We start from the raw sequence: 23,945 nt of genomic DNA, 5'->3' as shown, positions 1-23,945 counted from the left end.
CACGTTGAGCCATTCGCTAATGTCATCCCTCGTTTCGTGAAGGAGATTCACAAAAAGGTTGATGGAAAAGCTCCCTTGTTGACTCCATACGAGATCATCCAGGTTCGTATGCCACCTAAATTAAATAAGTCAAGTTGTGATTGTGGAGTTTATGCCCTGAAGTATATCGAGTGTCACATGCGTGGTCTATCTTATGAGTTGATTGACGATGAAAACATCAAGCATGCTCGTTTGAAGTTGGCAGTCGATCTTTGGTCAGCAGCAAAGGATCATGTGCTAGTGGAACGAATGAAAACTTATGTGCGTCCAGTGTATGCGGCTGAGTTTGTAGACCTTGGCTAATTTTTAAGTGTCTTTATGATTGTTTTGTAAATGATGGTTTTTGATGTTTTTGCTTGTTAGACTAATATAAGACTCATTAGTATTAATCCTTGATGGTGTTGCTTTAGGACTGACTAATATGAGACTCAATAACATAAGGTCATAAGCATAAGAACACAAAAACATACACGATTTAAGCATACCGATGACCCGGTTTAAACATACACGATTTAAGCATACCGATTTAAGCATACTGATTTAAACATACACGATTTAAACATACTGATGACCTGATGTAAGCATACCGATGACCCGGTTTTTAATTTCAATATTTAAGGAAAAAAATAAAATTAGGGATCTTCTTTTCCAATACTTGATCTTCTTCTCCAATACTCTCTTCTTCTTCTTTCCTGATACTTTCTTCTTCTTCATCGTAAAAACTGATAGGAGCCATGAGCCAACGTTCTTCGGCTGGTTTGTCAGGGTTACCATCGAGAAGTTCTCAGGTTGGAGTTCTGTGTAGATGCTGGTGTGGTGGAGAGATTAGAACCTACACCTCAAAGACGGAAGAGAATCCCTATAGAAGATTTTACAGATGTGTTGTTGGTGTGAAGGTAATTTACTTTTATCAGTCGTTATTCATCACAATAGCTGAAATTTATTAAATATTGTTATCGAAACAATGATTTTAGGAGAAGAAGGAGAAACACATGTTCCGTTGGGTTGATGATGCTGTTATAGAGGAGATTAGGATGGTTGAAAGCAAACAAAACCAACTCTTAGAGGATCTAAAAAAGATGGTAACAAACAATGTGGATCTCCAAAAGGAGATGGTGAAGGAGATGGAAGAAAAGATGGAGAAGCATATGATTGAGATCATCAGGCAAGAGCTAATGGTTGCAAAAGAGAGTATGGAGAAGTCAAACAAGCAGAGGATTTGTGTACTAGTCGTATTGGCAGTTTCAATGGCGTGGCTTTATAAGAAGATGATATGATGTCTTTGCTTTCTGTATTTTGTTGTTATGCTTAACACTTTTTGTTAGTCTTGTTTTTTGTACTCTGGTTTTAATGAAAGTTTGATTGAAAGAAAACACCAGCAAGGAATTTCAAAACACATGAGTATTTTATTAGTCTTAATTCAACACCATCAACGAATTTCAAAACAAATGAGTCTACTAATCGAAAATAAAAACCATCAAACACCATCATTCATCACAAAGGTGCTGCCGTGAAACACAACCTACGAATTTCAAAACAAATGAGTCTATTAATCGAAAATAAAAACCATCAAACACCATCATTCATCACAAGCAGCTGCCGTGAAACACAACCCAGAGGCTACCTGAAACATAACGAGTACCGTAAATATAAATGAAATCAAAAATTCAAAAACAGGATTCTTAAGTTGATGCACTAACCATTGTTATATCACGATATCACAGGTCGTTCTGTTATGCCCTTCTTTGCCACACCGCGCACACTTATGTCTCTTTGACCCTTGTGAGTTTTGTGATGATTTTATCTTGTCTTCAGCGGATTCATATCTTCTTTTTCTTCGCCGTCCTGGATGTCTTCTTGTTTCAGGTGGTCGAACTTTTGCATCTTTAACATGCTGTGGGACTCGCCATTCTTCTTCAGGAACACCTATTGGATTAATAGTTTCCTCATATTGCGATCTCTATGCAGTAGTGGTATACACATCATCAGCATAAGGATATAGATCCTTGCCTATATCAAAAGCTCCTTTTATAGCATGTCTACAAGGGAGTTTTTGGATGCCGAACTTTCCACATGAACAAGTCCTTCTTTCTAAGTCAACAATGTAGTCTACTCCATTACCTTTAACCTGGATCTACGATCTGCTCATCAAATTATCTATTCTTCTTGAAATCTTTTTCTCCACCTCAACAGTTAAAGGATCTTTATGCTTTGCACTTAACTCTCTACTCTCATAAAACCAGCGTGTCATCATTTCTCTGATGCTGTCTAACAAAGGAATTATTGGATACTCTCTGGGTGTCCTCAAAGCAGCATTGATTGATTCAGCTGCATTGTTGGTGTTAATATCATACCTATAACCCGGAAAATGACAGCGAGCCTATTTTGTCACATCGGCTTCCTCTAGATAACTTCCAATAGCAGGACTAATATTATTAATTCGCCCAAACTCTTTCTCAAACTCAGCAACTCTATAAGCCTTTGATGCTTTTGCAACCTTACCAGCGACACCTCTGCCCTTATGATATGTTATCACATTACTAATCATGCAAATACCATGTTTAGCCAATGGATAGATGTTTCCAATTGATTTAGCAATCGATGTAGCTCTATCTGACACAAATGATAAACCTTCTTCATCAGCTATAACCATCTTAAGTTGCATAAAAAACCACTCCCATGAACAATCATTCTCAGAATCAGCAATTCCAAATGCGATTGGATACAAATTGGAGTTACCATCTACAGCTGTAGCAACTAGGAGAACCCCTTTGTATTTATTCTTCAAAAATGTACCATCAACTACTATCACTTTCCGCATTGACTTGTAGAACCCTCTTGTTGATTGACCAAAAGAAATAAATAGATATTTAAATCTTCCATCAAAGTCAATTTCATAATTCGTGAACGTACCAGGATTCGCTTCTTGTAGCATGTGCAAGTATTTTGTAATCTTAGCATAACTTTTCTCAGGAATTCCTCTAACTTTGTTAACTGCATACTCCCGAGACTCCCAAGCTTGGTGATATGTTAGCTTGCAGCCGTACCTTGAATGAATAATATTAACTATATCATTCGGTTTAGGACCTTCCTTCACACCCTCATAGCTTTGCTTAATGAGATGTCCAATTGTTCTTGCAGATGGAGTCCTACAAAATGAGTTTTTTTTTTTGAAGGGGCACATGTATGGTTACCCACAAACTTGTTGATTTTGAAATATGTAGACGCTTGTAAACACTCAGCCTGGAGACGCCAGTTACAAGCACTATCAATGCAGCGTATACACCACCATCTCTTATCAGATTTTGTAATCCTATAATCGCAGTTATATTTCATTGCATACATTTCCATAGTAGCCTGTAAAGCTTCCTTACTGCTGAAATATTCACCCTTTTTTACCATTGAATCTTCCAACTTAAAACCAGCAGCATCAACAAGATTAGCATCAGTACACTTTTCTAATACATCATTAGTCGACTTAGGTGAATTCCTTGAAATAACACCTACTGATTTTCCCACATCAACTTCCACATTACAACCATCGCTACTATCAACTGGGAACTTATTCAGATCGAACTGGACTTTACTCCTATCACCATCAACTACTCTTTTGAAAGTAACACACAACCGAATCATGTTTATCTTTTTCAGATATGCAAGAAAATTTTTCATACCTCTATCATTTGTCAATACAACAGGAGGACAATCAACTTTAACCTCAGTGGATAGATAACTGAATTCCACATCAAACATATTTTGCTCTATTTCATAGTCTTCTGAAACCATAACCTTCAACTCTTCAAGAGATGTAGTGGGTTGCAAAGTCAGTAATCTAGCACGTTTTTCTTCATCATCAATAAATCTCCACTCCTTCTTGGCATACAGTGTCCATACACCACAAGTAACATAGATTTGCATCATAAACAGGTAAGTGAAAGCTTTTGTGGAAGGTGGAAGAGATGGTGATCGATCACGTTAAGGTATAATGTCAATTTTTCTTAATTTGTTTATCTTCTAAATAATTTAGTATACACATTCTAAAATGTATTAGAACAAATCTAAACAATAATTACGAAATCTTAACCATAAATTAAGAATATTTAAAAAATATTTAAAATTATTCACTTTCCTTATTTAATTTATTTTCTTTCTATTTTTAGGGCATTCTAAGGTTTACAGATTATAAAATTCTAAAAATTTCTATGATATATCTTCTACTTCTTTTAGTATATAGGGTAAAACATAGAAAACGAATTCTGAATATGTAGAATGAAGAAAAATATACAATACATATTCTTAATTTTGTAGAACATACAAAATTCAGGTTCTGAAATTTTTAGAACAAATTTTCCGTATAAACTTCTTAGAACATGTACAAACTATAGAAATGAACAATCTAAATGTTTCAGAAAGAGCAAAAATCGTAGAAAGTCTATTTAAACAATTTAGATCAGAAATCAGTAATCTACAAACTGATTTTTGACACCCAAAACATTTTTTTTCAAATTTTTTTTTAACAATTGTATACTAACATGGGTTTTCTGTTTGTTTATTGGTTCAAACTCCTAAAAACTTCACTATTTCTATTAGTAGGAGTATTTTCGTCACTATTGACAATCTTAAAAAAAAAGTGTAAATGACCAAACTTTTGGAAAAAGCTTCTTTATTTATAATTTTCCTTTAAAAAATTACGAATGTGAAACTCGATACATATATGCGTATACCGACCTAGTTAATATAAATATATTGTCAATTGCATTATATCCACGTGAAAATCCCACCAAGCTCGGACACGCGTTCATGTATGATATATCTTCTCACTTTCCTTGTCATTTAATGATTTTTAATCATCCAATCAACTAATATTTGAGCTTATGGGTCAAACTTATCTATCAATTACTCTTTTAAAAAATAGATTTAGCTTTGTGACATGCACACTCCTACAAAATTACGGTTAGTACAATTAGCTGAGAAACTTTCACCATTAATAGATCTATTTCAACATTAATAGATCTAAATTTGACCCACATGAGAATTTATGCATAGTTTACTGAAAAATGTTAAACTAGAGCCAAATATCCAAAACTTGAACCAAAAACATCGAAATTTTTTAGCTTTCGCTAAGAACGTCATATTCATATATATTATCGTGGGATTAAGTATTTACTATTTAATTAATAAGCATTAATTGCAATACATATCTTCATGTACATACATAAAGAAGTGAACACAGACCGTGAAGCTTTGAGACTCATTATTCACCACCAAGTACCCACCTCTCTCTCTCTTTCTCTCTCTAGCTCTCTCTATACATTATAGATATATATCCCATCAATACGTAACAACCACCAAAGGTTACAATTCACAGCCTTCCATTTTCCTTAGTTGTTGTGAACATAAAGATTTTGGAGAATAGATATCAATCTGTGTCATTTTCTTCTGTTTGGTACGAAAATATAAAGATGGAGATCAAAGTCAAACCAAAAGCCGTAGAATCTACGACGATGATGGCAACTAAAGAGGAGGATGAAATTAAGAAGAAGATGAAAGAGTGTGTGGTGATTGGTCAAGAGGCAGATGAGGAGGTTGGTAAAGGACAAGATGAAACAAGACAAGCTGATTCTAAGAATATTGACTCACCATCATCATCATCATCACTTGAGATGAATAAGAAGTTGGAAATTGGTAAGTTTCTGGTCTTTTGTTGGTTTGTCATCTTCTTTCTTCTTTTGATATGACTAATATTAGTATATGGAACCAACTAAGTTACATATACATTAAAAAATTCCAGACAAAAGTATAAAGATTTGTCTTACTTTTACCAAATCTTTGAAATATAGGGAACAATACAATATATATACTTCAATTTTAATTACTTTTCATTTTTTTTTTTCATTCGGAATCATTATTATAGCCTATATATCGAGTCTTTTTGAGATTATAGATCATCTCTAGAAATATTTGTACAATATAGATACAAGTATAAGCCTTTTTATGAGTTCACAAATCTTGCAGACAAAAACTTTACGAGTCAGAAGACCAAAAAGGAAGAGGAGAACAAGAAAGAGGAAAATAATAATTATATTTCTAACATGAAGCATAAGAAGACGAGTTCACACGTATGGGACTGTGGGAGCACTCTCTACGACTCGTTCGAGCTCAATTCGTTCAAACGTCAACTTGACTCAGCCATCTCAGCTTCCTCCGCTAGAACGATGTCCATGTCTCGCCTCCCCGACCGTCGTCTCCCTCCTCTCAGCTCACTCTCACCGGAGAATCCTCCTTCTCTTCCTCCACTGCCGACAACTTCTTCTTCCTCCTCCTCCGGCGGCAAGAAACACTCGAACAAGATCTCTCGTTCTCTTCAGAGATTCTTGAAGTCAGTGTTCAAACCTAAACAGCACCAAAGCTTGAGCACTCCTTCTTCCCCGGTCTACAAGGCTGTGAGTCACGGAGGCGGTGGTGATAAAGATCGATATTACGTCGTTTACGACAAATCGGGTTCGTTGACAACTATTCCAGAGTCAACGTCGGAGAAGGAAGTGAGCCCTGAGATCAACTCTCTTGTTAGGAAAACCGTGTCCGAGAGATTCCCGGCGAGTCGAGTCGTTGGTATTTCATGTGCTTGATCTTGATTATCTAATAAATCTAATTAATTAAGTCGTAAATTTGATATAAATTAATATCTATATTTATAAACATGTTATGACTTGTCAAATTAATTATTAGAGTCTTCTTTTCCCTTTTTTTTTTTTTTTGATGTGATAAAGATTTTGGAAATGAATAATCGTGTTGGACGTATTGTATGTATGGTGAATGTAAAAGTTTAATGCATTTATGATGCAACGTACCCTGTGTATCGTAACCGTGTAGTTTAGGTCTATCTACCTTTCTTTTTTTTTTTTTGGTGAAAGAGGTCTATCTACTTTTTGAATATGATGTGTAACAATATGGTATGGCTATAAGGAAATTACGTGACGGGTTTGTGTTAAAGTTGAAAAATATGTGATGGAGTTACGCTCAAAATATGTAGTGGATCGGAGTAGTGTTTTTAACAACGAATTTTTTACAATGGGTCATTTTCATGGTGAGTATTGAAAAGATAGGTATGGACTCACGACTCACACTATGTGCGCGCGTTTAATTTATTATGCGCATTAATTTTTGATTTTGTTATGAATATTTAACTACCACATGTAAACATATACAGTAGTTAGAATATGAATTTGTTATACATTTCGTGATGAATCCACGACATGAAGTAGGGTCGATATATGAAAAAGGTAGATATAATATAGTATACACCTTGGTTTTTATTTAATGCATTGCAACGTCGTCTTCACTCTTCAATAAGACAATAACGTAAATGTTTTGATGAAATATGTCTCCTTTATACCTAAACTATAATGATTAATGACATTAAATTATACGTTCTGCTTTGAATCTACTGTCTACGGAAATTGGTAAGTCCAAATTGATAATGTGTACTCATGTCACATGTTGCAAGGCATGAACAAATGTAACAATTCTATTTTTGTTTACAGTATTTAATCTGTTTTTTTTTTTAAATTGATATGCCTATTTTTTTTTTGTTTTGCTTCTCTAGAAGTAATTAATTCACCTAAATCCCCAAAATCAAAGGTTAAACAATGAATTGTAAAGATATGTAAAAACTGATGAAGACCATTATTAATAAATTCAATAGAAGATGATTATTTAAGTTTTAACATTCATTATAGATTGCACAATTTGTTGAACAATGAACATTGCAGAGGTATATGTGAAAATATCCAATGGCTATCCAATCGTCAAGTTTCATATACTTCAGGAGTTTTAGCTCCAGTAGTTGAATTTGCCTCTCAAATTTTTTCTTACCCTAAATGTGTAATTTCAAAATATGTGATATTTAGGAATCTAAAGAAAGAAAGATGTCATTATTTTTCTCTTTTTCTCTGTTTCTTGATAGAGTTTTCGCCTTAAATTTTTTTTTTTGATCATTCTCGCAGATTTCAATTTAAATAAAAACTATCAAAAGATGAGAGACAAACAAAAGATGATTATCATTCTCAGTAGTCAAAATGAAAAAGCATTAAACACAGAAGTCATTAAAAGGAAAAAAAAAAAAAAAAAAAGTAGTAACGAAAAGAGAGTCACTAGAGGAAGAAGAACAAACAGAAGAAGCAACTATAGAAATTTGTTGGAACTGTAATTTTCTGAAAAATTGTATGTTTTGAGACAGTGATTTTCCAGCGACTTTTCGGATAAATGGCTGCTTGGAATTGTCGGGTCGATAGTGCAATGGAAAGCTGGTAACGAGTACTACAAGAGGGTATACTCATATGTCCAAAACGGAGTTGATTTGAATGAGAAATAAGAGTGTGAAGTGAGCTATTTGAGATGGTTTGGGAAATATCCCACATCGGAAATATGACTGATTTTTCACTCATATATATATAGTTTCACACTCTTCTAGTTTTAAAAGTGTATAGAAGGAAGAGGGAAGGTTCTCACATGCGAGCCAAGCCGAACTGGGCACGGGCGCAGGACGGGCCGGACATGGACGCGGGCCGGGCTGGTCGTGGACGTGGGCTGTGGCCTGTTGGGCTTTTGGGCTTTTGGGCTTTTTGGCTCTTGAGACTGCTGTAGGCTCATTTATTTTTTGGAAAGATTTGCTGTGAACTCCAAGCAAACTTGAGTAGTACTCCAAAAATATTCAGTGAATATTTTCTTGAGACCTCTCTCCTTCCACTATATATAGAGGCATAACCTCGCATTATTTCACACACACACAAAAACACAAAAAACTCCTTCCTCTGAAGATCTCTCTCTCCCTCTCCCTTTCTTAGTCCAAGTAAGTTCTTAGTTTAGTAGTCTCGAGAGTATAACGTAGATCTGTTCACTTGAGTTCTATTACTGGTGTGCTACTGTAATAGTTCTTGATCGGTTGTATCCTGGGATTCATAAATCGTGATTGTCCAAAAGCACTTACGGCCGATTTATTGAATTAAGGAAAGAGATATCATATCTCGCCTCTGTGATTTATTTACTGCTTCATATTATGCTGTTGTAATTCGTTTTTGATTTCGTTAATTTAAATATAATTCGCATCATTTTTCAATTCGATTTTTGCGCTCCTAACAGTATTAATTCAATAAATCCGCTTTCTGCTTATCGCTTTAAACGGATTGAGAATTTTTTGAATTTTTTAATTTATAAAACGATTTCAAAATTTTCTAAAAAACTGTTTTTGCTTTCATCTTTTGGTGTTTACGTGGAAAGTTTTTGAAGAACGCTTTTACTTTAATTCTTTTTTCTCTACTCTCTCTGGTTTCCACAAATGCTCTTAATTGAGTGAGTTTGTGAAACAAGTTTCTGCGAACGCTTGTTAAGCGAGTTTGCAAAACTAATTCAGTGTAATTTAAATTACTTGAATTCTTTGATTAATCTATTAATCAGATCCGTTTATTGTGAAACAAAAAAATATCTGGAAACCACACCAACAATGTTGATGGTACTAGACTTAATGAGACCCCTGTTGAAACTCCTGAAGAGGTGTCTTCACGTCTTGCTAAAGAACTTGCAAACACGAAGCTTACCGACTCTGGTTTGGAGAACGTGCGCCGAAATCTGTTTGGTAATGGATCAACCCACATGGGGATACCACCTTCGGTTTCCCAAGGGATGATGCCAGATAAGTTCGATGGCAAAGCTGGGTTCAAAACGTGGCAAAACAAGATGCGCTACTACTTGGCCAGCATGAACATGGAAAGGTACCTCACAGAGGATCCACCAACGCTTCCACAAGGTGACACTAATGTGTATGTGGTTGCAAGTATGGATAGTTGGGCTCAAGGAGACTATTGTTGCAAATGTCAGATTCTGAACCATTTGGTCAATGATCTGTATGACCTCTACACTATGTACAAGACTTCAAAAGCATTGTGGCTAGCTTTGGAGACCAAGTACAAGACTGATGAGTCTAGGATGCAGAAATTCTCAACAACGAAGTTCCTGAACTTCAAGATGGTGGATTCCAAACTAATTATTGAACAAGTGGAGGCTCTTCAACGCATCATTCAGGAGATCGATTTGGAAGGGATGTCGATCTACAATGTCTTCAAAACGAATTGCTTGATCGAGAAGCTACCACCAGGCTGGTCGAATTTCAAGCATTACCTTAACTTTAAACGTAAGGCAATGTCTCTTGATGATCTCATCCGTCGGTTGAGAGTTGAGGAGAACAATCGTGGAGCTCATTCGGATGCTCAAAGCCAGGGGAATGACGTTCATGTAGCTGAGCATAAGGCCAAGTTTAAAGGCAAGGGTAAAGGGATCTCTATTCCGCATAAACCGTTGAAGGTGTCATCTGGACCAAGGCTGATGTTTGCAAAAGCAAAACCAAAGATCTCAAGTTGCAAGCAAACCCAACTGAAAAAGACATGGTTGCGGTGGTTACTGAATGTAACATGGTGGAAGACAACCCAGTAGAGTGGTACTACGACACTAGTGCTACCACACACATATGCTCTGATAGGACCATGTTCACCACCGATGTGCAGAACAATTCAAATGAGCAGCTTTTCATGGGCAACATGGCGGTGTCCAAGATTGAAGGTAAGGGCAAAGTGGTTCTAAAGCTAACTTCTGATCGGGAGCTCACCCTGTAGAACGTGAAGCACGTACCTGATATGCGGAAGAATCTCATCTCTTAAACAGTGCTAAGCAAGCATAGTTTTTTCCATCAATTTTGAGGCTGATAAGTTAGTTCTTAAGAAAAATGGGATGTATTTGGGAAAGGGTTTTGTTAAGGGTGGACTAATCAAGATGTCTGTAACGACAGTCCATCCGAAAATTGTAGCTTCTGCTTCTGTTGCTGAAATGAAAGAAAACCCTATTGCTTACTTGGTTGAGTCGTTTACTACTTGGCATGAACGTTTAGGACATGTCAATTACAAAACAATGCAAAAATGCAAAACTTGAATTTGATTCCGAAATTCAAAACTAACCAAGAAAAATGTGAAGTGTGCGTACAGGCCAAACTCACTAAAACTCCCTCACCACGTGTTGAAAGAACAACCAAACCTCTAGGTTTAATTCACACAGACTTATGTGATTTAAAATATGTGCAAACTAGAGGCAGTAAGAAATACTTTGTTACCTTTATTGATGATTGCACAAGATATTGCTATGTATATCTCTTGAATAGCAAAGATGAAACACTAGAAAAATTCAAAGAGTTCACCCTCGAAGTAGAAAATCAGCTTCAGAAAACTATAAAAGTAGTTCAAAGTGATAGAGGAGGAGAATATAATGAGCCGTTCAATGCATTTTGCAGAGAAAAAGGCATTATACATCAGACAACCGCTCCCTACTCGCCAGAATCTAACGGAGTAGCGGAACAAAAGAATCGAACTCTGAAAGAGATGATGAATGCGTTGTTACAGGAATCTGGGTTAGTCCAGAACATGTGGGGGGGAAGCTTTGCTTACCACTAATTACATCCTCAACAGGATACCGCATAAGGTTACTGGCAAGTCACCATATGAGCTTTGGAAAGGTACAATACCTTCGTACAAATACATCAAAGTGTGGGGGTGTCTAGCAAAAGTGGCTGTACCACCTCCTAAAAAGGTCACAATTGGGCCTAAGACCGTAGACTGTATCTTCATCGGATATGCACATAACAGTAGTGCATATCGATTTCTGGTTCATAAATCAGATATTCCAAATATCCATGTGAATATAGTTATGGAATCGAGAAATGCTTCATTTTTGAAGACATTTTCCCCTATAGGAAAACTCAAAAATGGACTTGTGAACAACGAGATGCAGCGACTTTGGAAGCTGGCAATACTTTGAGTACTACTTCTGTAGAAATAGAACTGGAACCAAGAAGGAGCAAACGAGCTCGCAAAAGTAAATCGTTTGGTAATGATTTTCTGATGAAGGCATTTCTAGCTGAAAATCTACCAAGAACATACGCAGAAGCTATGTCTACACCTGATGCACCTTATTGGAAGGAAGCAGTCAAAACTGAAATAGATTCTATCATGCAACATCATACTTACGAGATGACAGATCTACCACAAGGATTTAAGCCTTTGGGATGTAAATGGATTTTTACGATAAAACGAAAACCAAATGGCGATATTGAGCGGTACAAGGCTAGGCTTGTAGTGCAAGGATTTCGGCAAAAAGAAGGCTTAGATTTCTTTGATACCTATTCACCGGTAACAAGAGTATCTTCGATCAGGATGCTCATAGGTATTTCAGCCTTGAGAAATCTTGAAATCCATCAAATTGATGTAAAAACTGCTTTTCTCCATGGAGATTTAGAAGAGGAAATCTACATGAAACAACCTGAGGGATTTGTTATTCCAGGACAAGAACACAAAGTGTGTAAACTTGTGAAGTCATTATATGGAATCAAACAGGCTCCTAAGCAGTGGCATGAGAAGTTTGACAGTATGATGATGCCTAATGGTTTTCGCATTAATGAATGTGACAAATGCATATACTACAAAACTATTCCATCAGGGTACATTTTGTTATGCTTATATATAGATGATATGCTCATCATTGGAAGCAACAAAGACATCATAACTCAAACGAAAAACATGCTCAAAAGAAATTTTGACATGAAGGACTTGGGTTTAGCATATGTACTTTTGGGGATAAAAATCATCAGAACTGATAAGGGCCTTATCTTGTCTCAAACCCACTATGCTGAAAAGTGCTTGATCGATTCAAGCATTACTTAAATGGGACTGCAAAAACTCCACAGGATCCTCAAATTCACTTGACATAAAATTATGGTGAACCTGTGCAAAAGGTGGAGTATGCAAGGGTAATTGGCAGTCTAATGTACTTGAAAAACTGTACAAGACCAGATTTAGCGCACTCTGTAAATGTACTTAGTCGCTACACAAGTAATCCAGGACATAAACATTGGATGGCTATAACTAGAGTTTTGGACTATCTACGTTATACAAAAGATCATGGCTTGCACTATGGTAGAGAGAGTTTTGGAAGGTGATATGTATATATTTTCCACTCTTTCATCATGCATTTGTCATTCATTTTGTTCTCTTAATTCATTGTTTTGCATTGTTTTAGGTCTCTTTGGCATAACATGCATATCTAGGTAGTCTTTGCATTGGTCTTGCATGCATCTTGCATATTGGAGTTGTTTCAGGTGTTTTAGGGGATGTCCAAACCATAAAAAGCAAACAGGGAGAAGGGAAGCAGTCTAGCGACCCAACCTTCCACGTCTTTGATCGAGTCGAGTTAAGATATTACTTTGGGATTCAGCTTTCGACGTCTTCATCAAAGTTGTAGGGAATTTGGTCATATTTCCAAGGCCGTTTATTTCAAGCCAATCGAAATCGTGGTTCATGAGTTATCGCCATTTTAGTGGATGCACGTACGTTCTGAATTCCGACTCGACCTGCACGCAAAGGAGAGCTCCCACTCGATCGGATGTTAGCAGCGACTCGACCAAGACTTCCCAGGAGGGCTCCTGAGCACCCTCAAGAAGCAAATCGATCAGCAGCTCTCAGACAACGCCCTCAAGACGCGACTCGATCGACACTCTCACGCCGCGACTTGATCGACACTCTCACGATGCGACTCGATCGATGCTCTTAAGCCGACATCCTGGTTTTGTCCTGAAGATGCGTCCGAGAAGGATTCCCAAACCGACTTTCTATATTTTCGTTTTATGTTTTAGAGATTTTCATGTTTTACTATAAATACGTTTTGTCAAGTTTTCACTCGGATATCTTAGCTTTTATCTCGTTTTCTTTTGTAAGGTTTACCTAGTGATAGACAGGTTTTTCACCCAGGGTATCAATCCCCTATGCAGTTGTAGTACAAAAGGTTATCAATCCAAATGGTTGTGTATTGCTAGCAGCAAGGATATGATCAGTACATTACAAGTCAAGCCAAGTAATTAGGGTTTTGGTTCTAACAATCCTAAAATACACAAAGTAAAAGAATATAAACAAGTAAACCACATGACCTAAGCACTCGATGGAAGCAATCGAGTACAAGATCGAGTGGGGTGATCGAGTATGCAAGTGAGATATGAACAGCTCGAGGTGTTACTCGATACAGGTTATCGTGTACCTGATCGGGTAGGTAGTCGAGTAAGTAAAGAAAATGCAAACAAATGAAATACGAAAGTTCCTAAGGATGGGGGTAATCGAATCCTAAGTGTTCTAGACCTGTACGGATGCCTTACATGCCTCAAGCAATTATTTCCTAGACAATGAACCTCTAAGACCTTGTCACCACACTTTTTTGCACTAGCACCAATCGATCTTGAACACACTACCACATTGTCGCACTAGCAATATGAACAAGCAGGCATTAAGAGCGATTCATTATTGTCAGTAGACTTAAACTCATCTGATTTTGTCACTCCGAGTTAAGTAAACCTCTAGCATTGGCCTAATCAAGCATTATATCTACTCCTTTCGGCCTGTAGCATTGTAAACGCCCTAGATCTAATCTCAACCTTTCGGTCTGTTGACACCATTAAGAACACCAACCTAGAAGAAAATCTATCAATCATCACAATCAACTAAAGCATCCTAACCGATCAAGAACACAAAATCATCTATCCCATCCCTAGAAACTCTACTACACTACTCGGACATAGAAAAGTATAACAAAGCAATCAAAATGAACGAAAATGACATTGTATTAAAAGATAGAGTAGAGTAGAAAGAGTATAGGATAGAAATCTAAGAAAACAACAAAATAAAAATGCAAAAACAAGAAGAAAAATGTTGAGTCGCCCAGTTCTCTCACAGAAGCTCTCGCTCTCTGGTTTGAGGGTCTACGACGTGCTCGTTTGCAAGCTAGGGAAAGAGGGGATTTATATATGGAAACCCGTTTGACCTAGCTTCCTAGACCTGCCCGATGGTCTACTCGATGGAGTACACGAGGGTGAAGTCGGGTTACTCCTCGGGTGGATCTTCGGGTTGCTCTTCACGCTCTTGGATCCTCTTTGATCGTGTTGGGGTTCAGACTTGTTCTTGTAGCTCGATGGCTCCTTCGGGTACATGCTCGAGTTGTCCTTGTTTTTCCCCATTTTTGGCTCTTTAGCACCTGTTTTCATCCAAAATATGCAAATGCAGAAATGCAACACCCTAAATGCTCTAAAAGTGAATTCCTACAGTAAATGACCTAAAAATGCTAAGTTAGAGGTATGAACAATGCAAAATATGGACAAAAAAGGATGCTAAAAACATGTAAATTAGAGAGTTATCAGACCCCAAACTTATATATTGCTAGTCCTCTAGCAAGGAAGTATGAGGGTACGGTTTGAAAGTGGGGACTCATAACCTTAAGATGCTAATCGAAGGATTCAAGCTATAGTCCTTAAAGATAGTTTAATGGTGCTAAGATCAATCAACATACTTACAAATATTTTTTCTATGCCTATTACCATGCATCGATCTAGCTCAACCTCCAACTAAAAATAAGGAACATCTCTTTCACATTCAATTAAGTGTTTGGCGAATTCTTGCAAATGGAAGGTGAATCAAGCTCAATCGGTTTCAAGGGTAAGGCTTTTTGGTAAGGTGGTTTCAAACAAATTCTTTAGGTGGTTTTCTCTCAAAAAATGGAATGCTAGATAGTTGTGATAACTATCTAAGACTGAGAACAATTTGGGCATACAAAGTGTAACTCTGGATGATCTACCCTTTTCTCATTCACTCTCATTTTTTTTTTTTTTTTTTTTTTTTTTTTTTTTTTTTAAATTTAAACCTCCTAGAATTAAACTACCCACATCCTTGATTTCAACTCTTTTTTTTACTCCCTAATGTTTAGAGTTTTAGACTTTAAACTTCTAGCTCTTTCTCTTTTTTTTTTTTGTTTTTTGTTTTTTTTTTTTCTTTTCTTTCTTTGCTAAACTTCTAATATATATCTATATATTCTTTTTCTTTCTTTCTAGGAGATTATAGCAAGAACTTGTCTTTTTTTTTTTTTTTTTTTTTTTTTTTTTTTTTTTTATATTCCACAACCCAACCCCAAATAAACATTCTAACCACCTATCTTTCAAAACTGAATCTATTAGCTAGTTCAAATCTAACTAAGCTAAATCAAGAGGTAGTTCTTTGTCGTTTTCAATACTCTCAAGGTTTCACAACCTATAGCACAATGAAAGAGGCCTCACTCAACAATTCACAACAAGGTTTGAAAGAAAGGTTTGGGTTCATGGGTAGGACAAATGAATCGGGTAAAACGAAAAGATTGGTAAAAAGTGGAGTGCTAACCCGAGTTTAGAATTACCATGAGCAAGTATTCAAGTTCCATAAGCAAGACAATTAAAGTTCAAATTAAATCCAATAATATAGTGATGTTCTAATGTTCAAGCAAGTGGAGGAAGCATTCAATCGACACAAAGGGTCTAAGCAAAGATTTTTCATTTTTTTCCAAAGATTGATCTAGCAACAATGAACTGTGACTAAGGGCTATAGCTTCAATCCTAAGGTTTGATTTTTAAACAAGGTGGTTTTAATCATTGTCCCCTAAGATGCATATGCAACAATCCTATATGAAACAAACTAGACTCAATCCTAATATGCAAATACAACTACATGACCACTCTTTTATATATATATATTTTTTTTTTTCAAAATTTTTCAAATTTTTTTTGGGTTTTTTAATGCACATATATGCAGACTCAAATGAATAAAACTAGCATGCAAAAATTTGAAATAATAAAAATAAGAAAATAAAACACAATGTTAAATACATTCTAGGACCCTCCCCCAAACTTAAATTACACAGTCCCTGTGTAAATAAAAGTCTGAAAAAAAATCCAAGAATCACAAAAAACAAAATAAAACTAAATGCAATGTTATTTACAAAGGTTGGATGAATGCGGTACCTCATGGGTTGGTGAAGAAGGAGGTTGCAGCAGCCTCCATACTCGCCAACGTGTAGCCAGGGTCGTCTCCGGCTTCAGTAGGTGCCGGTGTTTGCTCGTCAGAGAGCTCAGAAATGCGTACGGACGACTTACTCGGACCAGCATCTGAGGTGTTGATAGAGGGTGGGATCGCGTATCTCATCGGGTAGGGCATCAGGTAGTACGACGGAAATAGCGGAAGAGGTCCAGAATGATCACCCGTGTATCCACTCGTAGGGTGCATCGTGTACGGCATCGTGAATGGCATCTGGTACGGTGGATGGAAAAGGTCAGCATAATCACCCGATTGGGTGCTCGATGGGTGCATTGGATAGTGCATCGTGTATCCCATCGGGTTGGGCGTCAGAATGGCTTCTCCTCGATGCTTCTGGTCGGGTGATGTTCTCCTCAGCTCGGGACTCGTATGATGATGCTCTTTGAGGTTCCGGAGGTGGCAATCCTCGAGTTCTTCCTAGCGGTCCGCTTCTCCCCATCCAAGTAGGTGCTTGTGCCGAGGTAGGAGCTGAGGCACAGCTTGCCTTGTCTTGCAACTCCTTGATTTGACCTCCCATTACGTTCACCGAACCGGCAAGATCCTTCACCTTCTTCACCAAGAACTTGTTCATCTTCTTCAGCCAGCCGATCCTCTTGTGAGCTTCCCTCACTCCAAGCGGATGCTTTTGAGAGCATACGTACTCCTCAAAATCGAACTCCTCCGAGCTATCTCCTTGTCTCTGCCCGGTCTCCTCTCTCTTCCCAGCTTCAGACTCCTCCTCTGGGTTGTACAGCTCTTCCAACGGTGGTGCGAAGTCAATGTTGTTTCCTAGCCGAACCTTGGTGCATATGACATTGGGTAGAACCATTTGAGCAGCTCCGGTGGTTGGGTGGACAAACTTGAACAGCATCATGTCATTAGGCCTCTCATAGGCCAAAAATCTCGCCAGCACGAGGTAGTCCGCATCCAGCCACCTTGGTTCGTGAACAATTCCCTTCAAGGGCACATCGCATGCCACTAGGATTGGTGTGACTAGTCCCCCAATAGAGATCTCTCCGCCTTCTTCTCTTCTTTTCACGGCCCACGATTTCAGATAGAGGAATTGATCGAGTAGCACAAACAACATGCTAGTATCAGCAACATATCCTACTAGCGGTGTTCCATCCCTAGCGCTATCCAAAACTCCACACAGTGCAATATCTAACAGCTGGAGCTCATGGTCGTTCACATTCCCAGTCTCTGTTCTAGCAATAAGAGTGCATGCAAGGGACTTGTGAAAATACCTCAAGACACCTTATTTTAGCGGATTTGGAGCTTGTGGACTTGTAGGGATTCTTGTCTCCTATTGTCAGCCATAGGGACCTCATTTCCTCTTTGCTAACCTCCATTCCTTCTCTACTACCATCCTTGAAGCCATATAGCTTCTCCATCTCCTTGAAAGTGAGCCGGTATTCCTTGTTCCTCACGGAGAAGGTGATGAACCCGATCCCCCATCGGGTAGTAGGGTCGGGTGGTCCTCAAAATAGTGCAGCTTCAAGGTCGAAAGGAAGTTGATCGTCTCCTCCTCATATGCTTCTAGTTGGGATTGCATCATCTGGCCCATGTGGCACATATCAAACAGAATTTCTACATCTCTAGCGATTCCCAATTGCTTCATGGTCTCACGGTGAGGGTATCGGGTGCCAACAAAGCTCATCTTCCGGAAGACCTTGAATAGTCTCGCCGGTGTGTCTACTTCCTTTTGCTTCAGCCTCCGCGAGGCTTGGCGGGTCCTCTCTCTGCTCCTCTTCTCTTTCTCTTTCCTCCTCCTCGGCTTGTTGATCTTCTTCCTCAACCGCTCTCTCAACTATCTTCTCAGCCTTCTCCGAAGCCGGTCTCTTCCCTCTTGCAATCGCAGCTCTGCTCCTTGATCGAGAGGTGTGGATCTCCCCATGCTTTTCTCCTCCAGCATCAGAATCGACCTCCATAGGGTCGGTAAGTGTCTTTTCTGACGTAGACAGGTCCCTACGTCGAGGAGAACGGCGGACAGCACTCGCCATTGGACTCGGTGAGCGAACTCGGGGGCTTACTCGATCGGTTACTCGAGCTTCAGGTCGGGTGGTGGATCGGGTTGTGCATCGGGTTGGGGAGGCTATACGTCTACCCAATGATTGGGAATGTGGAACGTTTCCTATTCCTTGAGACTCTCGAACTTCGGCGGCATCTCCTCCGGTTGTAGCAGCAGCGGAGGTGGATCTTCTTCCTTTCCTTTGGTAGGTTCTAGCGGTTGGCTCCATGTTTGATTCCTTGAGAAGAAAAAGAAGGGCTAGGTCTCGAGGTTAATAGGGTTAGTCTCCAAAGAAAATCGATAAAGCTTGACATCGAGAGAGAAGAATAGAAACTTATGGAAAACAAAAAGCTTTAGATTTTAGGAGAGACTTATCGGTGATGATGAGGGAGAAGGGTTCGACTCCCTTAAATAGGCTAGGTTTTCGGTTGGTGGGCTTCACCGAGAGTGGACTTCCTTGTTGCATTCGGACTTGACTCGCTACCCGAGCAGGGACACGATCAGGCGCGTCGAATACGTTGTCGGGTTGACCCTCGGGTTCCCAATTCTCCTCTTTCTAATTTTCCTTTTTTTTTTTTTTTTTTTTTTTTTTTTATAAAATTGCAAAAAGAGAAAAATTAAATAAAAGTAAATAAAGCAAATAAACTAAAACTAAAGGATACCTTTGGGACTTCCTCCCAAGTGAGCTTGTTTAAAGTCACTGAGCTTGACTCTTCATGCTCCCTAAGCATGGGGTCCATGTGGAAGAGGTTCTGGAATCCTCTCCACTACAGTAGGCTAGTTCAAAAGATTTTCCAGGTTTTGTCCAGGATCCAAGGCAAATGTGGTTTTGACCTCTTCAAGATGTTGCACTTTCCTTTGTTTGGTCTTGGTGGAAAAAGCTTGACCATCTATGGTTGGCATCTTAACCCTTTCTTCACATCAAACTCCATCTTGAAATGCTCACCATGCTCTATCTTGATCTTGCCTTGTTTAACTTCGATCACAGCACCAACTGTTTCCAAGAATGGTCTTCCTAGAATCAGTGGATCATCTGGTTCCTTGTCCATATCGAGGATCATGAAGTCGGTAGGCACTTCCAGTCTTCCAATCCTTAGAGACAGATTTTCAAGGATACCAATCGGATGCGCCACTGTTCTATTGCCCAAAACCAAATACAATTTACTTGGTTTAAAATCGGTGAATCCCATCTTGTTAGCAACTGAAAGCGGCATAAATCTAACCGAAGCTCCAAGATCACGCAAATAGTTCTTGAAGATCCGAAGTCCTATCGAACATGGCAATGTGAAAGAGCCAGGATCTTCAAGTTTTTCCTCAATTCTCACCGCAGGATCCAAGCAAACTCCCCTTCTCAGAATTTCAAAACCGATCTCCTTGACAGCTTCCTTAACCTCATCCTCCAATCGAGCTGCTTCCTTGGCAGCTTCTTTCTGAAGCTCGTCTGGGGGCAAAAGCTTAGGTGGTGGAGCTTTGCACTTAGCCATTCGCTCTGCAAGCGCCTCCAGCTGGATGTCAAGTGCAGCATTGAACCTTTCCTCTAACTCCCCTCCTAACAGTGCAGGTGGTTGAGGCTGATCTCCCTTCTCAACATCTACTCGATGCATCATCCGATCAACACCATCGTGTAGGTCGTCGGGGTCCACTTCAAGTTGTTCTCCAGTTTGTGATTCTCGAACCAGTGCTCGATCATCAACTCGATCAGTCTCTTCGGGTGAAGGCTCGGGTTCATAGTCGGATATATAGTACTTGGCCTCATTTTTCAATGGGTGCTCCACATCCTCCCCATCTTGATCATCACTGTCCCCAGTGAGGTAATCCTCATAGTCATCATCTAGGAAAATGGCCTGAGCAGTCGCATAATCCTTGGGGTTTTGAACAGCCTTACCTGGGAGTTGATTGATCTTTGGGGCTGGTTGGTTGTTGTGGTGGCCTTCCAGGTATCGAACCTTTGTGTTGAGTGATTCATACTTGGCATTAAGGTCATTGTATCCTGAGTCTATCTTGTTACACATCTCTGCGAACCGTTTCGCGATGTCTATAGAAGCTGTAGCTTGATTCTGAATCATCTGCTGAATGAGACCGCGTAACTCGGCTTCTTGTGATTGGCTTGGTGGACCTTGTTGTTGTTGGAATCCAGGTGGTTGGTTGTAGGTCCCTGAGTATTGCTGCTTAGGTGCATAGCCTTGGTTGTATTGAACAAAAGGCTTCTGTTGAATCTGGTTCCCTTGAACTGCAGATGGGTAGGTTGGTCTTGAGGATTCGCAACATTCGGGTTCTGATAAGACAGATTCGGATTCGGCTTGAAGTTGTTGTACCCTCTGTTGTAACCTCCTTGGTTGTTGATGTAGTTAACATCTTCTAGCTGCATAGTCTCCCCATCTTGTTGTAGAAACTGCTCTTCCTCAGATATAGCATGAACATGCTTATGCTGGTTGAGGAGCTGATCGAGCTTGTCATTGAGGGCTTTCATGTCCCTTTTATACTTGGCATCTTCCTCTCCCGTAGATCGCACAGAGCAATCATATTCCTCATTGTTGTTGCCGTCAGATTGAGCCAAGATCTCAACTAGGTCCCAACCTTCATCAACATCCTTGTTGAGGAAGTTACCATGACTTGCGGTGTCCAACAACATCCGTATCTTGGGGACCACTCCTCTGTATAGTGTGCTCAGCAATGAAGCATTACTGAAGCCGTGATGTGGACATCGAGTAGTGTACCCCTTGAAACGTTCCCAAGCTTCATTGAACGTTTCATTGTTCTTCTGTACAAAGCCGGAAATTTCATTTCGCAGCCTTGCGGTTTTGGAGTTGGAGAAGAATTTGGCTTGGAATGCCCTCTTGCACGCTTCCCAAGTGGTGATGGACTCCTTAGGGAGCGATTTCTCCCAGATGTGTGCATCTTCACTGACTTGAGCTTGAGCTTGAATCCATCTTCACTGACTCCATTTATCTTAGTGAGGTTACAGAGCCTATCAAACTCATCCAGATGATTCAGTGGGTCCTCCATTGGCAGTCCATGAAACTTATTGCTCTGTATCATCTGGATGAGACTACTCTTGATCTCAAAATTGTTGTTCTGCACCGCTGGTGGCACAATGCCATTCCTCTGAGTGTGAGTAGTCGGAGCATCTCCTGCTCCTATATTGGTCCTTGCTTGAGGAGCTGGTGGACTGTTCTGATTATTCATCGTCTCCTCAATGATTTCTGGTTCCTGTTAAACTTGTTGTTGTCTGAGTAGCCGAAGTCTGTCGATGTTGTCGATGAAAAGACTCAGGTTCTGGCTACCCCTGGATCGTGTTTGCATGCACAGGTAGGTATCCGAGTGTGTACACGAGGATCAACTCGATCCAGGTGATCGAGTGACGGGTCGGGTTGATGCTCGGGTTGTACCTGAGATTCAAAACAAACAATGCAAAAGCAAACAAGTCAGTATCCGAAACAAATATAAACAAACGAACTTGATCTTGCAAGTCCTGAAATCCCAAACGTAGCAAAATTAAAACAACCAAATGGCAACGGCGCCAAATTGATAGACAGGTTTTTCACCCAGGGTATTAATCCCCTATGCAGTTGTAGTACAAAAGGTTATCAATCCAAATGGTTGTGTATTGCTAGCATGAAGGATATGATCAGTACATTATAAGTCAAGCCAAGTAATTAGGGTTTTGGTTCTAACAATCCTAAAATACACAAAGTAAAAGAATATAAACAAGTAAACCACATGACCTAAGCACTCGATGCAAGCAATCGAGTACAAGATCGAGTGGGGTGATCGAGTATGCAAGTGAGATACGAACAGCTCAAGGTGTTACTCGATACAGGTTATCGTGTACCTGATCGGGTAGGTAGTCGAGTAAGTAAAGAAAATGCAAACAAATGAAATACGAAAGTTCCTAAGGATGGGGGTAATCGAATCCTAAGTGTTCTAGACCTGTATGGATGCCTTACATGCCTCAAGCAATTATTTTCTAGACAATAAACCTCTAAGACCTTGTCACCACACTTTCGCACTAGCAACAATCAACCTAGAACACACTACCACACTGTCGCACTAGCAATATGAACAAGCAGGCATTAAGAACGATTCATTATTGTCAGTAGACTTAAACTCATCTAATTTTGTCACTCAAAGTTAAGTAAACCTCTAGCATTGGCCTAATCAAGCATTTTATCTACTCCTTTCGGCCTGTAGCATTGTAAACGCCCTAGATCTAATCTCAACCTTTCGGTCTGTTGACAGCATTAAGAACACCAACCTAGAAGGAAATCTATCAATCATCACAATCAACTAAAGCATCCTAACAGATAAGGAACACAAAATCATCTATCCCATCCCTAGAAACTTTACTACACTACTCGGACATAGAAAAGAATAACAAAGCAATCAAAATGAACGAAAATGACATTGTATTAAAAGATAGAGTAGAGTAGAAACAGTATAGGATAGAAATCTAAGAAACCTACAAAATAAAAATGCAAAAACAAGAAGAAAAATGTTGAGTCGCTCAGTTCTCTCACAGAAGCTCTCGCTCTCTGGTTTGAGGGTCTGCGGCGTGCTCGTTTGCGAGCTAGGGAAAGAGGGGGTTTATATATGGAAACCCGTTTGACCTAGCTTCCCAGTCCTGTCCGATGGTCTACTCGATGGGGTACACGAGGGTGAAGTCGGGTTACTCCTTGGGTGGATCTTTGGGTTGCTCTTCACGCTCTTGGATCCTCTTCGATCGTGTTGGGGTTCAGACTTGTTCTTGTAGCTCGATGGGTCCTTCAGGTACATGCTCGAGTTGTCCTTGTTTTTCCCCATTTTTGGCTCTTTAACACCTGTTTTCATCCAAAATATGCAAATGCAGAAATGCAACACCCCAAATGCTCTAAAAGTGAATTCCTACAGTAAATGACCTAAAAATGCTAAGTTAAAGGTATGAACAATGCAAAATATGGACAAAA

General features: G+C 39.2%; 2 protein-coding genes, 1 non-coding gene and 1 pseudogene across 3 annotated transcripts; all 4 read left to right on the top strand.

Moving 5' to 3' along the window:
* Positions 1-773: 773 nt before the first annotated feature.
* Positions 774-1,316, top strand: LOC147933215 (uncharacterized protein At4g04775 pseudogene; annotated as a pseudogene).
* Positions 1,317-5,240: 3,924 nt separating this feature from the next.
* On the top strand, positions 5,241-6,885 carry LOC104730527 (uncharacterized). Its single transcript, XM_010449709.3, has 2 exons — positions 5,241-5,724; positions 6,055-6,885. Exons 1-2 carry the CDS (start codon positions 5,502-5,504, stop codon positions 6,666-6,668), a joined length of 837 nt encoding a protein of 278 aa, XP_010448011.2. The 5' UTR covers positions 5,241-5,501; the 3' UTR covers positions 6,669-6,885.
* Positions 6,886-7,452: 567 nt separating this feature from the next.
* LOC147933214 (uncharacterized) lies at positions 7,453-12,800 on the top strand. The gene is made up of 8 exons (XM_087477335.1): positions 7,453-7,502; positions 8,290-8,368; positions 8,497-8,681; positions 9,558-10,357; positions 10,399-10,702; positions 11,246-11,491; positions 11,550-11,886; positions 11,988-12,800. The coding sequence occupies exons 1-8, from the start codon at positions 7,453-7,455 to the stop codon at positions 12,798-12,800; spliced, it is 2,814 nt and encodes a 937-aa protein (XP_087333461.1).
* Positions 12,801-21,689: 8,889 nt separating this feature from the next.
* LOC147933213 (small nucleolar RNA R71) lies at positions 21,690-21,796 on the top strand. Its single transcript, XR_015576734.1, has one exon. It is a non-coding gene; the product is annotated as a small nucleolar RNA R71 (small nucleolar RNA).
* Positions 21,797-23,945: the final 2,149 nt, after the last annotated feature.

Source organism: Camelina sativa, chromosome 12 (assembly GCF_030686135.1).
Source record: "Camelina sativa cultivar CO46 ecotype springtype chromosome 12, ASM3068613v1".
In the NCBI taxonomy this organism is placed as follows: Eukaryota; Viridiplantae; Streptophyta; class Magnoliopsida; order Brassicales; family Brassicaceae; genus Camelina; species Camelina sativa.
This window is presented reverse-complemented; position numbering and strand designations above follow the sequence as displayed.

Excerpts from the sequence above, each read along its gene's own strand:
- LOC104730527 (XM_010449709.3), top strand. The coding sequence starts at position 5,502 with ATGGAGATCAAAGTCAAACCAAAAGCCGTAGAATCTACGACGATGATG. Across the intron at positions 5,725-6,054 it reads GAATAAGAAGTTGGAAATTG|ACAAAAACTTTACGAGTCAG; the intron begins GTAAGTTTCTGG and ends CAAATCTTGCAG.
- LOC147933214 (XM_087477335.1), top strand. The coding sequence starts at position 7,453 with ATGACATTAAATTATACGTTCTGCTTTGAATCTACTGTCTACGGAAAT. Across the intron at positions 7,503-8,289 it reads TCTACTGTCTACGGAAATTG|CGACTTTTCGGATAAATGGC; the intron begins GTAAGTCCAAAT and ends GTGATTTTCCAG. Across the intron at positions 11,887-11,987 it reads TGCAGCGACTTTGGAAGCTG|GCATTTCTAGCTGAAAATCT; the intron begins GCAATACTTTGA and ends TTTCTGATGAAG.